Source organism: Canis lupus, chromosome X (genome assembly GCF_011100685.1).
Source record: "Canis lupus familiaris isolate Mischka breed German Shepherd chromosome X, alternate assembly UU_Cfam_GSD_1.0, whole genome shotgun sequence".
Lineage (NCBI taxonomy): Eukaryota > Metazoa > Chordata > Mammalia > Carnivora > Canidae > Canis > Canis lupus.
In genome coordinates, this window is record NC_049260.1 from 44,664,770 (window position 1) to 44,686,036 (window position 21,267).

General features: G+C 40.1%; 1 protein-coding gene and 1 long non-coding RNA gene across 3 annotated transcripts; both read left to right on the top strand.

The window, feature by feature from the left end:
* The first annotated feature begins 10,052 nt into the window (after positions 1-10,052).
* Positions 10,053-12,622, top strand: GSPT2 (G1 to S phase transition 2). Of its 2 annotated transcripts, XM_038587469.1 has the most exons (3): positions 10,053-10,191; positions 10,299-12,140; positions 12,505-12,622. In XM_038587469.1, the coding sequence occupies exons 2-3, from the start codon at positions 10,310-10,312 to the stop codon at positions 12,507-12,509; spliced, it is 1,836 nt and encodes a 611-aa protein (XP_038443397.1). In that variant the 5' UTR covers positions 10,053-10,191; positions 10,299-10,309; the 3' UTR covers positions 12,510-12,622. The 2 variants fall into 2 exon arrangements, with proteins under 2 accessions (XP_038443397.1, XP_038443396.1); XM_038587468.1 differs by having other exon boundaries at positions 10,299-12,617.
* Positions 12,623-14,309: 1,687 nt separating this feature from the next.
* Positions 14,310-19,901, top strand: LOC119868440. Its single transcript, XR_005386275.1, has 3 exons — positions 14,310-14,381; positions 17,261-17,340; positions 19,753-19,901. It is a non-coding gene; the product is annotated as an uncharacterized LOC119868440 (long non-coding RNA).
* The last annotated feature ends 1,366 nt before the right edge of the window (positions 19,902-21,267 follow it).

Below are 21,267 nucleotides of genomic sequence, written 5' to 3' on the forward strand. Positions count from 1 at the left end.
AGTGGATGAATTACTTCAAGATCAGAGCAGAGAAATTGTACGCTCTTTTCTAACTCTTCATCAAAGGAACTCAGCCATCTCCTATGGGAAAGAAAACAAACAAACAAACAAACAAACAAACATTGTTTTTTCCCAGGTTCGGGGTTTGGGACACAACCTGTTCACTGTCTCTCTCACACCAGGTGACTCTTTTCTGATATGCACCCAATATAATTGACAGAGACAGCACCCAGCCACCACACTATTCCTCCTTTCTCATTTGGGTATCTGACGGGGTTTGCTTCATCTATTGCAAGACAGATTTTATAACCAATAGGCAGGCATGGAACCATCAAGAGGATAATAATAGAATTAATAATGGTAAGGCATCCTCCTGTGCCCTTGCTCTTACTCGCCTACAAGGATCTACTATGAGCAGGTATGTTTCTTACCTTCAGTGCCTTGATTTTCTAGGAAGGGTCGAGTAAGTCTACAATACGCTTTCAGAGAAAAGAGGAAACGTCACATGTCAACAGGTGAGTCTGCAGGATTATGATGTCTCAGTCGAGTTTCTCATGGCATATGAAAACATTGGTAGAAATTTAATGGAATATTTTTAAAACATCCAAAGACTAAGTCCTGAGTTGCTTTAATAAGGGGAATTTCTGGGGATCCCTGGGTGGCTCAGTGGTTTGGTGCCTGCCTTTGGCCCAGGGCACGATCCTGGAGTCCCGGGATGGAGTCCCGCATCGGGCTCCCGGCATGGAGCCTGCTTCTCCCTCCTCCTGTGTCTCTGCCTCTCTCTCTCTCTCTCTCTCTCTCTCCGTGTGTGTGTGTGTGTGTCTATCATGAATAATAAATAAATAAATAAATCTTTAAAAAAAATAAGGGGAATTTTCCTCTCCCCAGTACTCTTCAGAACAGACTCACACAACAAGAACTCGTCAGTCTACAAATAGCATTGAGCCACATGCATCTACCTAACTAGAGAATAGTGTTCGGTTGGCAGGATCCTCATCTCAGGAAACACAAGTCTGAAAGGATGGGCATTAAGGACAGAGGAGAACTGAGTCACAACCCTCTGGCATGGGGTAAAACTCGGTAGGGGGAGCAAAGCTGACATAAAAAAAGAACAATTCTTTGCTTTTGTGAATGGCAACCTATTATTGGCATGAAGTGGAGTGTGGGGTGTAAGAGAAAGGCCTTCCAGGAACTTTCTTTCATGTTCCGGCAGGACACCGGCAGGCCTCTGACGTCATGACAGAGGCACGTGGAACCAAATGCACATCAGATGCATTCTTTGTAATTATGGTGGGATGTGCTGGCAACACGACCAGTGTGGCAGCTACCTCTGAGTATGGTAGGATTGCTAAGACTCTAAGACAGTTTCCCTAGTAGCGTGGCAGGCCTCGAACTCTTCCTGTGTCAGTGCATGGTTGAGTTCACATGACCCCACATATCACCTTTGATCAGGCTGTGCAGAATGGGCAGCAGGGATAGTGTGGGGTAGTGTATTAGTTTACAAGAGCTGCCACAACAAAATGTCACCTGCTGGGTGGCTTTAGGAACATAAGTTTATTTTCTCACAGTTCCAGAGTTAGGAGGTTCCAAGATCAAGGTACCCATATGGCTCACGTTCCCCTGAAGCCTCGCTCCTTGCCTTGCACATGGACACCCTCTTAGATGCCTCTTCACATGTCGTCCTTCTGTGTTCACACACCGCTGTTTTTTTTTGTTTTTTTGTTTTTTTTTTTGTTTTTTTGCGTGTGCCCTAATCTCCTCTTCTCAGAAGGACGCCAGTCAGATTGGAGTAGGGGCCACCCTAACAGCTTCATTTTAACCCAATCCCGTATTCAAAAGCCCAATCTTTGGGATGCCTGGGTGGCTCAGAGGTTGAGTGTCTGCCTTCGGCTCAGGGCATGATCCCATGTCCCATGTCCCGGGATCGAGTCCCGCATCGGGCTCCCTATGGGGAGCCTGCTTCTCCCTCTGCCTGTGTCTCTGCCTCTCTCTCTGTGTGTCTCTCATGAATAAATAAATAAAAATCTTTAGAAAACAAAAACAAAAGCCCAATCTTCAAGTACAGTCATATTCTGAGGTCCTGGGGGTAAACGTTTTAATATAGGAATTCGGAGGGCACACAACTTAGCCCAAAACAGGCAGGATCAGTGCTGAGACACCCTGTCAGCCCCATTTGTGCCACCATCTTCCATCATCAGAGAAGTGGCCAGAATTAAAAGTGTGTCCCTTCCCCTGTTTATGTTTCCCTTAGTTAATGTAGTAAGTCAGAGGTCGAACGATGATCCAGGATAGAGGGAAAGTAATGTGCCATAGAGGCAATAATCAGAACCCCAAACAAGCCACTCCACCTCTTCTCTAGGAGTTTGTGGTCCCTCATGCATAACAAGGAGATTGATGCTGGTTACCTGTGTCATAGGATTATTGGAAGGACAGAACATGAAAGGACAGTTATGAAAGTGCCTGGAAACAGTTTGTGGCTAATCTTCGTGAATTTATCCCCTTCCGTGCATATTCAATCCTTACCATGGAGCGTGTTTTTGATCCTAGGAGCTCTGCCTCTCCTTCTCACTGGATTTGTTGATCTCTGGCCCAACAGTCTTTCCTACCAATGTCCTATTGTAAGAAAAACTGGTTTTGTTTAAAAATGCATCCTGCCCGATCCCAGTGCAGTCATGGCTATCCCATTCCCCTTTGCCGGGTGATGGTACGTCCAGCCTCCTCTACACCTAATGGTGGTGGCCATGTGACCCAGCTCTGCCCACGGAACTCGATGGGCCATATGTAGGTGTCTTCTGTGGAAGATTCTGTTTCTTGAGAAGAAGGACATATGTGCAGTGGGATGTTAATTCAGTCATCAGAAAGAAGGAAATCCTGCCATTTGTGACAGGGATTTAGAGCTAGAGCCTTCTTCTGATCTAGTCTGCATATTTTGGCAAGTGTGAGGCAGAGGCAGTGTTGCAGGTTTCTCTCGGGAGGCACAGATTGGTTGGCTCTCTCTCTTTTTATAATGCCAGCATGGGGCGCTGGCGCCCTTTGAGGCTTAAAATTGAGATATTTTAATTCTATGTACCCTTCTCTTCTTTATGTATTACATGGAATTCTTCTCTGATGAGCAACTTCCCTCATCCACTCTTTGGGAACCAGCGTTACACTTCATATGCCAAACATGGGATGATTGTTTCATTATTTGCCTCTGCTCACCCAATTTCAAAATAATGAATTTACGTCCCAGCATTTAATAATGGTGACTATGAGGTCTTTGTTTCTTTAGAATCACTATGGACTCAATGTTGATGTGTTTAGGTCCATCTTAGTTATTATTCTTGCTGACACTCAGTTTGTCCCTAAGTGATGCAGACTCCATCTGAATCTGCCTACACAGGGGCAAGCACACAGCAGGTGCTTAGTAAATGTGTGCTGAAAGTATGTCAAACAACTGAGTGAGGTGTATTGATAGCATACTTGATTGTTTTGTCATAACATTACAGTACTGTGCCCGCCACCTCCAGCAGATGTTTGAGGCTGACATGACCCCTTTGCTCTCTTTGGTGTTTTTCGAGTAGTGCTACCCTAGGATCAGAAAATTGATCACTCACTCTTCTTCATTGGAAATTTCTACTTTGACGGGGGCGTGGTCAGGGACAAGTGACCTCAACTCATGGATCTGATTATCTTTTGGCTTCCAAAATTCATTTCCTCACATGGCCATTAAGCCTCACTCACACTGTTTTCTCCGTGCTCACCTGTGCCATCATCTGCTATTGCTGTAATTCCCAGAACCCTGCAGAGCCCAGATTTCTTCTTTCCCTAACACAGCTCCTCCTTATTACCGTCCCAGCACTCCTATGGAAGTAGTTTGTCAGCAAATCAACAAATGTCTTTATTCTGCTTCTTCATCCAGTGGCTTTTCCAGTTATGGCTGTGCATGTTGAAGGCTGAGTGTTTGACCTTGGTCACGTCAAAGGCCCTTTGGTGACAAGCCTCCGTTTCCTCAAACTTCAACTTTCCAATTTCTAACATGGGGCTAAGAGCTAGCTTGCTCTCCTGTGTCTGTGTGAAATGAGTTCCACAGAAGATTGCTAGAACATTATAAATCATACAACGTCTGGTTGTGTGAATTTTTGGTACCCACAATTGCTTGAATACAGGCTGCATATAAGAAGTGTTGGATTAAATGTGGGGGAATTAGACAACACCTTCAACCTATCCCAGTACTCTTAGAGACGGCAGTAATACTTACACATGAATCACTGGATTATAGCCAGGATTCAGTTGGCCATCGTGTTAGCATATAAGGATCCTTTTTTCTCCTTTTAACCCCCAGATTTGACTACCTCCTGGGAGGGCTACTCCAGCAGTTGGCTATTGGGCAACTCAGTTCTAGCTGAGTTTAATTACCCATACTTTATTATTTGTTTTTTATTGATATAATTGACATTTTTCTGTTTTTATTGCAATATAATTGACATATTATTTTACATAACCTTAAGGTGGGCATATTTCCTTAAGCATGTTTTATTTTATATTTATGTATATTTATGTATATATATATATATATATATATACGCACTCATAGTTTCTTGATTAGTGTTAACTAATATCACCATGATGTCCCATAATTATATTTACTATACGTATGCTTCCTTGAATTTTCCTACAGCATTTTGGTACTCATCAAATTGAACAATGTTGAGTGTAAATAATCTCTGTGTTTGGAGTTTTTCACGTTCCCCTTAATTGTGTGCAAATTTTTCTAAATGTAACAGGATTACTTCATCATCTTTGGTTTTGTACTTCTGTTCTTACCTAGTATTGGAACATTGGATGAATAACTTCTCAGAGTGTATGGTGTGGACAGTGCAGGCAATTGGGAATGCCTTAGAATGGAAATACATTTTTCCCATTTTAACTTTAAAATTAGTCTATTTTCTCTGTGCATACCCCCAGGCTTGGCTATCAGGCACTTCAATCATGATTGATGTTGCTTTGCCACATTTTACTATAGTAGTAGTGTTTGAGGAATAATGAAGCTGCTAAAGTATCCTGTAATTTCAGACGCTGTGGTTCTTTGTACCTGCCATGCATCCTTGCACCTAGCACCCCAGTGTGACCATGTGAATATGGATTCATCTCCACATATCTAAGGAAACTGAGGCACAGATTGGTTAAAGAAATTTAACAGAGTAAATAGTTTGAAATGCCAGGCCTTGAATTTGAACCTCAACTTTTTTCACACTTCTACTAGTCAGTGTTCAGTTGCTGTTAATAGAAAACACTCTATGTTAATAGCACAGGGATTAATTGGGGAGTTAGAGGCTTTTAAATATTGTCTTTCTAGGGCCTGGAGATTTTGGTCTATTCGTGGAGTCTCAGAACGATGATTACATACATCAGAATTGGCCCCCAATATGAGTTGTCATTGTTGCCACAGTTGAGGAGTGTGGAAATCAGTATATTTTCAGTAAAACTTTTGGCTTTAGGCATAGTGCTTTTAGTTGCCTACCTGGAGGCAGGAAAGTCTACCAGAGTTGTTATCCTAGGGAAGATACTTCTTCAGCCGGATGCATACCTCCAAATCAAGCCTGCTTTACTCCACAACTCTCTACATTTAAATTGGCTTTAAAGTAAATCTGATCACTGTTCATCAGATTGACAGAAGGTAAAATGTATTGGGAACCGTGGTAGCAAAAACTATAGGAAATGGAGACTTAAACTTTGCATTTTCTTTAGTATAGAGAGGTAAAATTTTTGACAGAAATCAAAGATATCCTGAGAGAACCAATATAAGGCATCCAACACAGTCTTCTTAACCCTGTGTTCATTAGCCCCTTGATATTTTCTTGTTCTCCTTTTAGCCCATCTCATACTACTATTCCTCATTCCTGGATGAAACTTAAAATTTAGCTTGTGTTCTAGGCTGCTCAATGATGCTAGATGTATATTGGGGGAAAAGGAAAATCTCCAAACCTGGAGTACTGTATTATGTTTTTCAGTCTAAACTGCTTTTGTTTAATTGGAATTCTTAAAACAATAATTCTACTACTCCCAAGTCAGCCACCTCACCTATACTCCAAAAATCTATTCTATATCTTGCCCCATTTCTCATTTTTCTTATTACAATCTTCCCTCAGAATCTCCACAGGGTAATCTCTTACTTCAGGAAGAAAACATTAGTCCTAATAAAAGAATGCAACTGAATTATCCTTTCCTTTTTAAATTCATCCATATTTCCATTGTCTTCAGATAATCCTAAGACTTTATTCACTTCCTCCATTTGTGATTTATACCCATCAAATCTTCTGATCCCTTTCTTAATATATAATAGATGCTACAAGTCAGTATGGCCTTAGAATCTTTTTTTTTCCTTAGAATCTTTTTGTCCATGTCTGAACACCACTATTAATAAAGTTCACTAGTAAAGAGTGGACTCACTATTTACTAGCTTAAATAGTGGACTCACTATTTACTAGCTATGTAACCTTGAATAATTCACTCAGCCTCTCTAAACATCCATTTTTTATCTGTAATAGAGAGTGATTTAAGATTATCTTCTTCACAGAGTGGTAGGGAAAAATGAAATGAGAGAATCCATAGAAAATAATTGAAATATGACCTGCCACTAAAAAACACTCAACAAAAGTGAGTTATCATCTAGTTATACTAGATGTAGTTTAACTGTAATGTACTGGATGAGAACATGGAGAGCTTATGAAAAAAATCTGTTTTCTCTAATCATATTGGTGTTGATAGTACTGAGGTTACTATATGTATAAATGGGGTAAGTCAAATGAGTATTTTATTTTTTAATTTTATTATCCCTGTTATCATTGACAACCAGTATTCTTGGTTTAATAGAAATGTGTAGGGCAGCCCAGGTGGCTCAGCAGTTTAACGCCACCTTCAACCCAGGGCCTGATCCTGGAGACCCAGGATCGAGTCCCACATCAGGCTCCCTGCATGGAGCCTGCTTCTCCCCCTGCCTGTGTCTCTGCCTCTCTCTCTCTCTCTCTCTCTCTCTCTCGCTCTCTGTCTCTCATGAATAAATAAATAAACAAAATCTTTAAAAAAGAAATGTGTAAAATAGGTCTGATATACATTGTCATACAAGATAATAAACTAATTAGTATATTAAGAAAGATTGTTTAAAACACATCAAGTATATGTAAATCCAATAATTCATATTCTTTTGAAATATCCTTATTTATCATCTGTGAAGGATTATAGGCACTCAAATTATTTTGAAAACTCTCAAAGAGAAATAATCACTTCCCTGTGTTTCCTTTACAATTTATACCTCAAAGTAACAGAATTGTTGAAAGAAGATGGTTTTAAAGCTATATTCCAGTTAATAAGAAATGACAGAAGTGTATGATCACAATTTTGCAATCCCTAATGATATAATGTTTCTACACAATCATCATTAATCTTTTTTTTTGTTTGTTTGTTTTTTAAGATTTTATTTATTCATGAGAGACACACACAGAGAGAGAGCCTTGGGCTGAAGGTGGCGCTAAACTGCTGAGCCACTAGGGCTGCCCTCATCATTAATTTCTGCTAAGTGTAAAATGAGTCACAAACTGATCTTATATGCCTCTTTGCTAAAATGCTAAAAGCTGCACCTATAGTGCAAGCTCATAGATCTAGTTATTGATATACAAGAAATAGAGAAAAATATTCTAAACTATACTATAAAGATACAATCAACAAACTCAAGAATGTAGAAAACTCTACAAGTCTCAACATCCATTTTCTTCAATGAATAAATGACATGAAAAAAGGGAGGATAGGTTGGGAACCTGTAGATTGAAACTTAAAAGAAGTATCAAAAAAGCTGGGTAAAATTGAACTGTAGTGTTTGAGTATACATTAGTGTGATAAAACTATACAGGAAATAATGAATAAATCATAAATGTCAGGATAGTGGTTACACTTATGGAGAGAGGGAGTGGATTGTGACTGGACAGGGTACTGAAAAGCCTTATGGGTTGGCCAGCAAATTTCTTATCATTGGTTTGTGTGGTGGCTACAAGTATGTTTCCCTTCTAAATCAATAAACAATAATTTTGTGTTATGCAATTTTCTATATTTGTGCTATATTTCACAAAAAAATAAGGAGAAACAATTAGGCAATGGCCAGATACTGCCTGCACTTAAATCAACAACAACAACAAAAGAATACTCCACAAGAAATCTTTGGTGAAGACAATTATCTCACTTATTGATGAACTCTTTCAAAGTTCTAGGCAGATAAACTTGAGACATTCACCCTATCACACAAACCAAATAAATTTTGTCCAAGATTAGTTTCCATGAATAAACCCTTGTTAATGTTTCTCTCTCGGATGGACCTGCCTCCCCACTGAGCCCCAAGAATGATGACTTGTGAAGCTATCTTCTCACTATTTCTCATTTCTTCTTTAAGGTTTTAGAGGTGAATCATCCTCTGTTCTCTGATAGAGATGTTACTAAGTAGTAGTCATGTTAACATTCTCATGATCAGTGCAATTGACCCAGGTGAAGGAAACATCCCAGGTCTGTCCTGCTTCCTTGCTAGTCCTAACCTTATGTGAACACAACCGCCTAAACCTTGCTTGACAAGTTCTCCCAGACATTTTATTAAGTCTATCATAGGTGTACAGAATGCCCAAGGAAGGCTCTAGCACATGTATATTGTCCAAGGGTCTCTGCACATTTAACCTCTCAGTTCTTCCAATTCGTTGTGAATAAGTGTGCACACTCTATGTGACAACAAATAATTAAGCTATTACCAGAGGCAAAAAGAATGAAGGGTTTGATATTTAATGGCTTGGGAACAACACAGAACTAGTAAAATAGTGGCAGGCACAGGCCAAACCATCAAGGGTCCAAGTCTGTTAGACATAGGACATTTTTTTCTACTCCTAAAGTCTGGAGAACAAAATGGTTAAGTTATAAATCAGTCACCAGTTTTTAAAGTATTTTGAACCTGTTGGATTTATTTAATATCCAACTGTATGATCTTATCTTGTACTAGCAAACTGTATTTTCCCAAGATTTTTTTTTACTTCAGTTCTATCTAAATTAAGATAATCTACAGACTAGCTCTTCTAGGCTTTGGCTCAAATGTTATAAACTCTGTCTGAGGGTGAGATTCTATTGATTAGTGTCTATGGACTTTGTTCATCTCAGAGGTCTTAATTAGTTCAATTAGGCTGATATCCACAGCCCCCTGTTATTACCACTAACTGAGGAAGGTTCCAACATGATACTGATTTGTTCTTAGACAAATCCAGTACCAGCAACATAGGCGGTGAGTAGGGTTCCAAGCCTTCAAGATGTGGCAAGAAAGCCTATGGACCCACGGTGTACTCTGGAGAGGTGGAGAGATGCTTGTGAGTGGGGCAGGTATGCTCAGAATACAGTTGGTTAGAATACAAGTGATTTGAGTCCAGGGCTTGCCTGTGTGAACCATCACAGCATTCTAGGGTAGCCATTGCTCAGGCAACTGCAGAAAAGCTCTAAGTTGGGCAGCTTTGCTGGAACGAGGTTCTCCTTCGGCATTCCTTCCACACACACAGCCACAGTGCTTCACGTGAAAACAAGTTATGACCCCACCCTTACACCACAGAAGCCATCACAGCAAGATGGTTGTGGAGGTCCTCTGGAAGATGGAAAATCAAAAAGTTTCTGGGTTTCGAATTGAGTGGTCTTAAGTCTCATTTCCTGGGTTCAGCTGCATCTTCATGTATTTCACGAGTGCTTCTCTACTAATTTCTTCCTTTGGTTGCTGGGTTTCTGGATAGTTAACCCATCTCCTGCCTCCATTTTTGTTCAATAGCAATTCTCGCTTTTTTACTTGGATCTTGGGGTAGAATTGTAAATCAGGTGTGCCAGTCTAGGCCTGATCATTACATTGTCAAATTGCTCTCCCAAATCGTGTGAACAAAAATGAATGGAAAATTTCGTTTTACAAATCTTACTTTTATACTTGGCCCATGGCTGAGCACTAAGGAGGCCGAGAGTACGGATGGCAGCGAGGGGTCAATCCACGCCCCGCGTTGGGTCGGCGGTGGAGGAGTCGGAAGTGGTTGGGGTTTGGGGGAGGAGATCCGCTCACACACAGGAGGAGAGGGTTGATCCGCCATATCTGCTGCTGCTGCCGCAGTTGCGAATGCAGTGTTGGGAGTTAGCTGCCGCGGCGCTGCCACTAAGGTTCGTGTAGCTCCCCCTTGGCCCTTCACTCTAGCAGCCTTACCCCCCTGCAGCGTAGCGCGCTCTTTCTGGCGTGTTAACCCCGCTCCCTCCCCGCCGCCCATCAGGTCCTCAGACCATGGATCCCGGCAGCAGCAGCAGCGACTCGGCGCCCGACTGCTGGGACCAGGTGGACATGGAAGCCCCGGGTTCGGCCCCGAGCGGAGACCGAGCTTCCTCGGTGGTGGCCGAGGCTCAGCGGGAGCATCTCAGCTCGGCCTTCAGCCGTCAGCTCAACGTCAACGCCAAACCCTTCGTGCCTAACGTACACGCCGCGGAGTTCGTGCCGTCCTTTCTGCGGGGCCCGGCTCAGCCGCAGACCCCCGCGGCCGACATCACCAGCATCGATGAAACCTGCACCGACGCAGGCGACCCTCAAGGTAAAAGGCTGGGACGGGGGGCACCTGTGGAACATTCCAAAGAGGAACAGTTAGTGTTGCGTGAAGGTTCCAATTCAGCCGTTACCATGGAACTTTCAGAACCTGTTGTAGAAAATGGAGAGGTGGAGATGATCCTAGAAGAGTCATGGGAGCACGATAAAGAAGTAAGTGAAGCTGAACCAGGGGGTAGTTCCTTGGGAGATTCGGGTCCCCCAGAAGAAAGTGGCCAGGAAATGATGGAGAAAGAGGAAGTGAGAAAATCTAAATCTGTGATGGTGCCCTCAGGTGCTCCTAAAAAAGAACACGTAAATGTGGTATTCATTGGGCACGTAGATGCTGGAAAGTCAACCATTGGAGGACAAATAATGTTTTTGACAGGAATGGTTGACAAAAGGACACTTGAGAAATATGAGAGAGAAGCTAAAGAAAAAAACAGAGAAACTTGGTATTTGTCCTGGGCCTTAGATACAAACCAGGAAGAACGAGACAAGGGTAAAACAGTAGAAGTGGGTCGTGCCTATTTTGAAACAGAAAAGAAACATTTCACCATTTTAGATGCTCCTGGCCACAAGAGTTTTGTCCCAAATATGATCGGTGGTGCTTCTCAAGCTGATCTGGCTGTACTGGTGATTTCTGCCAGGAAAGGAGAATTTGAAACTGGATTTGAGAAAGGTGGACAGACAAGAGAACATGCGATGTTGGCAAAAACAGCAGGTGTAAAACATTTAGTAGTGCTTATTAATAAGATGGATGACCCCACAGTTAATTGGAGCAGCGAGAGATATGAAGAATGTAAAGAAAAACTGGTGCCCTTTTTGAAAAAAGTTGGCTTTAGTCCCAAAAAGGACATCCACTTTATGCCCTGCTCAGGGCTTACTGGGGCAAATATTAAAGAGCAATCTGATTTTTGCCCATGGTACACTGGATTACCATTTATTCCGTATTTGGATAATATGCCAAACTTCAACAGATCAATTGATGGACCAATTAGGCTGCCAATTGTGGATAAGTACAAGGATATGGGCACTGTGGTCCTGGGAAAGCTGGAATCAGGATCCATTTTTAAGGGCCAGCAGCTTGTGATGATGCCGAACAAGCACAATGTGGAAGTTCTTGGAATTCTTTCTGATGATGCTGAAACTGATTATGTAGCCCCAGGAGAAAACCTTAAAATCAGACTGAAGGGAATTGAAGAAGAGGAGATTCTTCCAGGATTCATACTGTGTGACCCTAATAATCTGTGCCATTCTGGACGCACATTTGATGTTCAGATAGTGATTATTGAACACAAGTCCATCATTTGTCCGGGCTATAATGCGGTGCTGCACATTCATACTTGTATTGAGGAAGTTGAGATAACGGCCTTAATCTCCTTAGTAGACAAAAAGTCAGGAGAGAAAAGTAAGACACGGCCCCGCTTTGTGAAACAAGATCAAGTGTGCATTGCCCGTTTAAGGACAGCAGGAACTATCTGCCTTGAAACGTTCAAAGATTTTCCTCAGATGGGTCGTTTTACTTTAAGAGATGAGGGTAAGACCATTGCCATTGGAAAAGTTCTGAAACTGGTCCCAGAGAAAGACTAAGCAGTTTTCTTGATGGCCCTGCACAATACTGTGAGGATTGACTACAAAAGTTCATCACCTTCTCTTACTGCCCATTGACAGACTTCTCTTCATATTTTGCAGAGAAAATTCACAGCAAAAATCCATGTTTTGTCAGCTTTCTCATGTTGAGATTTCAGTTATGTCACTGTTGAATTTACCCACGACTTTCCTCCTCCTATGCCATTTTGCTTCCTTGGACAGAACCAGTAATAGCTTTGTAAGTGATGTGGGTGTAATTGTCTTTAACAATGAAAAATTAATATATTTTTTAATTTTTCATTTTCCCTTAGGATAAAGGACCCTTGTTCCACGCAGATCAATCAGAGTGTGTTGGTGTGTGTGTACATGTTAAAAAGACAACTAACATGTCAATAAAATATTCCATTTGAAACTCTTATCAGTATCCGAAATGCTTCTGAATATTTTTTAAAATTTGTACATAATAGTTCTCAATTAGCTTTTCTACTTAAGTAATTGATACATGTCATTACTCAGGCTTTTAAAGACTGTCCTCCACTCACTGTTTTAAACGAGGCATTTACAAACAGTGCACAGCTTTGTGTTAAAGGAAAATTTTTCATTTGGAAAAAAATCTTTTGGAGGGCTCTTCCCAATGAGCTTTGTTTTCTCTGTCCAATTCAAATCAATAAAGGATCTCCTCTGTTTCCCCACTTGTGATCTGAAGGAGAAAGCGTTGCCCAATTACGAATATACCTGGGTATTCAGACCATATGTTGACTAAACTCCTCCATACCCCATCGTCTAGACTCGTGATGTGGGGGACAACACAGCAAGGGGCATGATTGTTGAGAAGATAAATGCTTGCAATAAGACTGCAAGCCATTTACTGAAAAGTGAGGGTTAGTGTGGGCCCTGACTGGGAAATGAGCCCATCCCACCCTTGTATTCTTCAGTGCTTGGGGTTAGTAGGAAAGGCAGAAGGTCATTTTTCCAATCAGATCGCAACCCATTTTTGAGTCAGAGATAAGAGACTTGTTCTCTAAACAGTGTATTGAGGAAAACCCACAACTCTCCATCCTGAGGTGGCTGCTTTTATTGCCAGGACAGTGGCTTTATAACCTGCATAACTATCAACAGCTGCAAGAACTTGCAGTCTTGGTAAGTGCTTAGTGACCCAGTGTAAACACCTGCCTAGTGGTAGACAGGGCCAGTTCCTCACATTCATGGACTGCTTGAACAGGGATGGAGACTGGCTGCCAGACAACCTGGGCCCGTGTTTAGACAAAGACAGTGTTCCCTTCTCTGTGGTCCCTTGGTGGGTGTACCCATGTACCTCCAGGCTACCAGCAATAGCCACAGGTCATCTCAGAGCATCAATAGCATGGTTCTGTGAATCAACCACCATAGATCTTCAGGGGTACCCACATGGGAAACAAGAATTTGTGTTTTGTTCTTTGTCAGCTCACCTAATCCACATGGATACACCTCATATTTTCTTGGACCCCATCCTTTAATAATAGAATGTCAGTGGCAGGGGTACCTGGGTGGCTCAGTGGTTGAGCACCTGCCTTTGGCTCAGGTTGTGATCCTAGGGTCCTGGGATCAAGCCCTGCATCAGCTCCCTGCAGGGAGCCTGCTTCTCCCTCTGCCTATGTCTCTGCCTCTTGCTCTGTCTCTCATGAATAAATAAAAAGAATCTTTAAAAAAATAGAATGTCAGTGGCAAGAGTTTCATCTTTGAGATTCCTTCTCTTGCCTCTGTGCTCTGAATTTTATGCAAAATGCAGACCAATTCAGTGTCTGCCAGGAGTTTTGCCCTGCAGCCACTTAAATTATTTGTCATGCTGCATCAATCTCATTTTTTTACAGTTTTAATAATTTATTGATTGGATTATTGTAGATCTCTTTCACTAATAGGTCAAAGCTACAAGGCAGGACAGAACTTTTTCTCCATCCAACTTGGATAATTTCCCCTTCAAAAACTGGGTCCTACATACCTTTCTCGATAGCTAGTTGAATAGCAACTTCTCCACCAGGAGCTCTGAACTGTGTGTGTATGTGTGTGTACACATCTAGAGAGTTCAGGGCATAAACTTTTGGAAATAGGTTTTAGAAACTAATTCTTTTCATTTCAGTGAGAAACAGATCATCCAGGTCAATGGAGACATCAGACTCTGGATCTTTAGGAAACTGGATATAAACTCATGGTAACATTTCTTTCTAATTTCCTGAATAACTTCCTCTTTAGTTCTTAATATCTTACGGTCTCCAATGCTGCAAACTTGAGGCTGTTGACAAACACAACACTAGTTTTCCCTAGGGCATACTGAGCAGTGTCCTTTCAGAGGTTCCCTATTGTCTCCATTTCAGGCCAATTTAACTGTCTTCAGAGCTTCATCTGGCAACCAAGATAATGTAGAATCTCCCTAAATCAGGCTGCATGCTGTAGATACATTACGAACTTCCTGCTACAGGCTTTCTCAATAAATGTCTTCCCATTGGCTCTTGGCAGCTTTTCCCCCAACCCTCTTCCTTTATTTCTCTGGGCATTATGGGACAAATCTGAAATTCAGGGAAAGGGGCCAACTTACTCTGTATTTTAGCAGATACCCAAAAAAGGAAAGAAAAGGGAAAGTTTGGACTAGGTAGAAGCTAGCAGACCTCCACATAACTCTCTTGGAGCATCTTTCTCTGGTACCCTGAAAAATGGCCAGTGCTTTTAATATCTACTATGCTTACTGTTCCTGTCTTCAAAAGACAAATACTTTCTCAAAATAGACACTCCTTTCACAATATCTTGATGCCAGTTTACTACGATGCAAAAATCTGCTTTTTATAAAGTTTACTTATAAACATTTTACAGTTCAAATATTGAACTCATTTTAGTTAAAATGGACTACTTGGCAGCAGGGAGATGACTAGTCACTGTTTCATGACCGTTAAAAAGGAAACTCTCCATTGACCATGGGAATTATGCCAAAACCTGAGCATTTGAACATGTTCACAATGATCCAGATTTTATGTTGAGTAGAGTTCTTTCTATGTTTTCCATTGAGAGTGTTGGTATATTTCCATTTGTTCTAGTTTTCAGTTACAATATCTACTTTACATACCCTTAAAAATATTGTATGGTTTCTTTTATAAGTTAGTGGGTAAAAGGTTCAGGCTCTAAGAATCCAACATCAATAAAAAGGAGTTCAGCAAAGCCCCTTATTTTCTACAGATTCATATTGAGTAATCAGATCTACTGATCATTTGAAGACATTTCTCAGCCATCTCTCTTTGATTGGTGAACTTCAAAAATCTTAGCAGAGAATATTGAGACCTGTACCCCAGTTTTAGTAGGAGAGGGCAAAAACAACAACAAAAAAGACTTGTCAACAGTCAGGCTGCACACAATCAAGTCACGGTATCTCTCACTTGATATATATCCAAAAAGTAGCCACTCATAGCTCTTTTTTTACACTTGGATAATTTCACACTCAAAAACTGGCTCCTCCTAAAAACAAAAACAAAAACAACAACAAAAAACTGGCTCCTAAATGTCTTTCTCAATAGCCAGTTGAATAACAACTTCTCCAGCAGGAGCTCTGAACACTGAACAGAGACTTAGATGAATTATCTCCTCTGGAGACTGCTTTTGCTAGCTCTACCACAGACTATCAGTGACCTTTTGCCACACCAATGAATTCACAGAAGAATATATTGTCACATGGTAAGTGGCTATGAAAGACTCCAAATGGCTTCTGCAGGTTTAACGGACAGTCCCTGGATTAAAGTCTGGTGTTTTATTTCTTTTGGCACCTTGCTTTAACTGATGTTCATGTAACATATATTATTTAGCTTTCTACACTGCTTTAGCCTCTTTTGCCAGTTTGGTAGAGTATAAGTGAATGGGTGAAATAAAATGTATTAAGTATCTAAAGGCTTAGCTCTGAGTGGTGCTAAGGACAGACTGCTCTGTCCCCATCAGTGTTCCTCAGTGCATGCTAAACCAAAAAGAACTGTGGTCTGAAATAGTAGATGAGCTACAACTATGCATTTCACACATTTAAGAAGGGCACACAGAGGGTTTGAAGAACAAGAGATATATCTAAGGAGGCCCTAACCTTAAAGGACAGTGATTCTGGATGGATGAGAGGTGGCTTCACAAGATCCTGGTGGTGCATAAAACATTGCAGTGACCACAACTTAATGTAATTCAAGAAGAACTGTTTGCCTCTATGGCTGGCACACTATTCAAGGTCCGGAGGGAAGTTAGGGGCATGAAAACTCTGAGAAATTTCATAGCAGAATCTGAACTGGGCCTGCTGGTATTTGGAGGTGGGGGTTGGATGCACATCAAATTCATTCTGTAAGACAAAAAGTTCAAAACTGCTGGCAATACTGGCAGCAAGAAAGCCAACTCTGAGGATAATGACATTGCCAAGACCCCAAGGTACAAGTGTCAGTCTCCACACTATCTACCAATGCCTGACTAAGTTAGTGGGATCCAAGATAACTCATATGACCTGAATGTGCAGACTGCTAACAACAAAAATGAAGGGCAAGCTCTGCTCTAGGTCATCCTAGTGTCTCTTCCTCTGCCAGAAGACTCCATCATTAGAGAAGTGTCCAGCATCAAAATACATCTGCTTCCTACCTAGGCATTAGCGAACTTCTTTTTTTTCCCCCGTTTCTGTTTCAGAAAGTGATCTTGGTAAGCCAGAAAAGGAACTATGACCCATGGCAGAGGGGTAAAGTGATGTGCTATGGAGGCACTAATAAGACCCCCAAACAAGCCACCTCACCCTACTCCTATGAGTCTCTGTTCCCTCATGCATAGCATGGAGATAATGCTGGCTGCCTGTGTTATAGGTTTGTTGTGATGGCTGAACTCGGTAGCAGTTACAGAAGTCCTGGAAATGGTTTGTGGCTCAATGCTTATAAGTTTATTCCCCTCAGGACATTTTCAATCCTTACCCTTGACAGTGTTTTTGACCCAATTAGCTCTGCTACTCCTTCTCACTGGATTTGTTGATTGCTGACCCAATAGCTTTTTTACCAATTCCTTGTGGTAAGAAAAACTGATTTTTTTTTTTTTTAGAAAGAAGCAGTATGTCCAGTCCAGGGAGGAGACTCAGAATTTCTCCAATCAAATCATGGCTATCCATTCCCCTTTGTCAGGTGATGGTTCTTTCCAGCCTCCCTTATACCTAAGCATGGCCATGTGGTCCAGGTCTGCCCAATGAAGGATATGGGGAATGTGTAGGGGATTTATACAGAAAAGGCTGTTTCTTAATTAAAAGGATAGATGTGAGAAAAGATGATGGTACTTGGAATGAGAGAGATACCTGGAGCTGTTGTAGCCATTTTGTGATAAGCATGTGGTCATAGAGTCAACCTGCTAAAAATGGTTAAGTAGGAGGTTAGAAGCTATGGTATTATGACATCTTTGAGCAGCTGAACCAATGGAAGTGTACTTCTGTACTTCTCATTCCCGGGGGGGGGGTTGGGGAAGATAAGGCCCTGTTTATTTATACTATTGTCTCTAGACTTTATTTTTTAAATATTATTCATTTTTTAAAAGATTTTATTTATCTACTCATGAAAGACACAGAGAGAGGCAAAGACATAGGCAGAGGGAGAAGCAGTTTCCACGCAGGGAGCCAGACAAAGGACTTGATCCCAGGATCTAGGATCATGCCCTGAGGCTAAGGCAGCCACTCAACCACTGAGCCACTGAGGCATCCCATCTCTAAACTTTAGCTGCATAGTAAATTCATTGAAAGTAGCTTTTAGAAATACCAATGCCCTGGCTCCATACCCAGAAATTTGATTAATTAGTTTACATTGTGGATATATATATATATCGTCTTTATCCATTCATCCATTAATGGACACTTACGTGTCTCCAAATAGAAGCACACAGCACTACCTATGAGATATTCTTGTCAAAAAGAAGAAGGAGAAGAGAAGGAGAAGAAAGAAGAAAGAAGAAGAAGAAAGAAGAAATCTAACTTAAATCTAATAAAGGCTCTGTTTCTGATTTGAAAATCAGATTTCATAAGTCAGAGAACAACAAATACCATATGATTTCACTTGCATGTGAAATTTAAGAAACAAAACCGAGGAGGGGAAAAAGAGAAACACAAGCCAAGAAACAAACTCTTAACTATAGAGAACAAACTGATGGCTATGGGATGGGGGATGGTTGAAATAGATGACGGGGATCAAAGAGTACACTTATCTTGGTGAGCACCAGGTGATGTATAGAACGTTAGAATGAATCACTATACTGTATACCTGAAACTAATAGAACGCTATATGTTAACAATGGTGGGATTAAAATTTAAAAAGTGGGGTACCTGGGTGGCTCAGTGGTTGAGCATCTGTCTTTGGCTCTGGTTGTGATCCCGGGGTTCTGGGATTGAATTCTGCATCGACCTCCCTGCAGGGAGCTTGCTTCTCCCTCTGCCTATGTCTCTGTCTCTCCCTCTGTGTCTCTCATGAATAAATAAATAACATCTTTTTACAAATTGAAAAACTTAATAAAAAAGAAAATCAGATTTCAAATATTTATTTAAAAATATTTATTTCAACTCAAGATCCAGTTTACTCTCATGCATTATAATTTGGTAATATGCCTATTATGTCACTTTCAATCTATAGGTTGCTCCTTTCTCTCCTTTGTTTTTCTTGCAATTTATTCATTGAAGAATTTGGATCCTTTAATCTCTAGAGTTTCATAGATTTTGCTGACGTCCTCCCTTTGTCATTGTTTAACATATCCATATATCTTCTGACTTACCTGTATATTGGCTGTTAGAGACAGAGCCTTTATTAGATCCAAGTTTTTTTTTCTTTTAGCAAGAATACCTCACAGATAGTGCTGTGTATTTCCATCTGGAGACACATAATGTCTGGCTGTCTCTTTTTTTATGATGTTAGCAAACACTGATGATTATCACCTGGATCTAATATTTCATTAGATTGTAGCATGAAGATATTTTATTTATCCTTCTCATTTATTAGCTAGAATAAAGATTCTCTAAAGAGAATCTTCCTCACATAAATTATTTGATGACACAGTAGATGTACAAATGGAAGGATTATTATTTGATTTTTCCCTTCTATTTATGTTTTAAATTATGAATTTATTCCCTAGTACCTTTAAAGGTTATCACAGAGTACATTTTCAGAATCACTATGAATACAATATTTAGATCCACTTAATATGTTTAAATCTATTTAACTACGTTCTTACAGATGCTCAAATTGTTGCATTTTTAGGCATCTAGGCTCTTCAGATTAGCTCTTAAATCGTTTTTACACAATCACAATAGTCATTCCTCTGGTACATTAAGTTGTTCTAGGCTCACCTTATACATTTCCTAAAATTAGCTAATTCATCACATAATCTTGATGTATTTTTGAGTGGAAAATGCTGGTATAGAGCAAAATTATGTTGCTTGGCTGCATGTTACTGGATTCATCACAGTTTCTAGTGCTTTGTAGGGGACAGAGCTAAGAAATATGTATTTTTGAAGTAAACTATGAGTTTATACTGAGACTTCTCATTCAAATTAATGGCTTCAGGGTATTGACCTTTCATCAATGTATCCTTTCTCTGAAGACACAGTGCTGACTCCCAAGGACACCAACAAAATTATTCTTTACTGTTATGCCACAATTCACAACCAACAATGTAAAAAAAAAAAAGAACATGCCAACAATATCAATAAAAATACTGATTCTGAAAACAGTTTAAAATTTTCATCTGACTCTTGATTCTCAGGTTGTATCCCACTAGGAATTTATAGGACAAATGATTATATTTTACTATTCAAAATAGTTTCTGTGTTGTAATGCAACCAACTTCGTTCATGATAAAGTCCATTAGATTCATTCTGCTTTATATTGCTTTTATCTTATTTAGTTAGATTTTATAAATATGTAAAAGATTTGCATAATGCGAAAGTCAAACCTACTAAAGAACGTATTTTAGAAAAGTCCATCTTGTCTTCTTTTCCCTTTCAGTCTATACCTCCCATCCCATTTGTACATTTTTTTTTAGTTTTTTGATTATAATTCTACATGTATTCACACTCATCATGTGTTATATGTGATAATGTACTATACAGCTTTCCCCATCTTAATTTTTTTTCACTCATCAATATATCCTGGAGAGTTTTCCAAATCAATATGTAGAAATAGTCAATCAATTATTTTATTTTATTATATTTTATTTTATTTTATTTTATTTTTCAAGTCCTCTATTCATGGATATTTAATTATGTCAGTTTTTTGTTATAACCTATGTTGCTACAATCAACAGTAATTTCATATTTTCCCAATGTTTCTTTGATTTTGAGAATTGGGATTGGGACAACAGTTATATGCTAAATATTGCTGAATTCCCCTCCATAAAAATTTTACCATTTTGCAGAGTCTGTCTTTTTAGAAAATGTCCCAGGTGATTCTGAGGTTCCGGATGGGTTGAGAACCACTTGCTTAAGTCGTTTTAGTTGTTTTTTATTCTCATGGTTTTATTTTGTTGTTGTTGTTGTTATTATTATTATCACTGGAGCTAAATGCATAACAGTTGAATGAACAATTCATCATTGAGATGTTCCTACTAGATTCGATACTAGTAGAGATCAGGAACTGTGCTGATTATATCTCTGTATGCTTAGTAGCTTGCACACGGACAAGAACAAAGCAGGTGCTTATTAAATATGTGTTGGGTGTTAAATGAGGTAGTGAAGTATAGTGACATCATACTTGATTGCTTCCATATAAAAACATATTACGGTGCCTGCCTCTACATCAGATGTTTCATTCTCTGAAGGCACGGAGTGTATATTATTCATACATCATGTAGCAAACACTTATTTAGAGTGTACCATGTGACCGGCAGTGTTCTGGGTGGTGTAGATAGAATAGGAAACAAAACAGGTAAATGTCTGTGCCCCTATAGAGTTTATATTTTAGTGGGGAGGGAGATATTAAACAAAATAAGAACTGAATATGAGCAGAGGAGTACTAAGTGTGAAGAAGAAAATTACAGCAGTGTAACAATGAGACAGATAAGGATTTTTGCTGCGGTTAGAC

Excerpts from the sequence above, each read along its gene's own strand:
- GSPT2 (XM_038587468.1), top strand. The coding sequence starts at position 10,310 with ATGGATCCCGGCAGCAGCAGCAGCGACTCGGCGCCCGACTGCTGGGAC.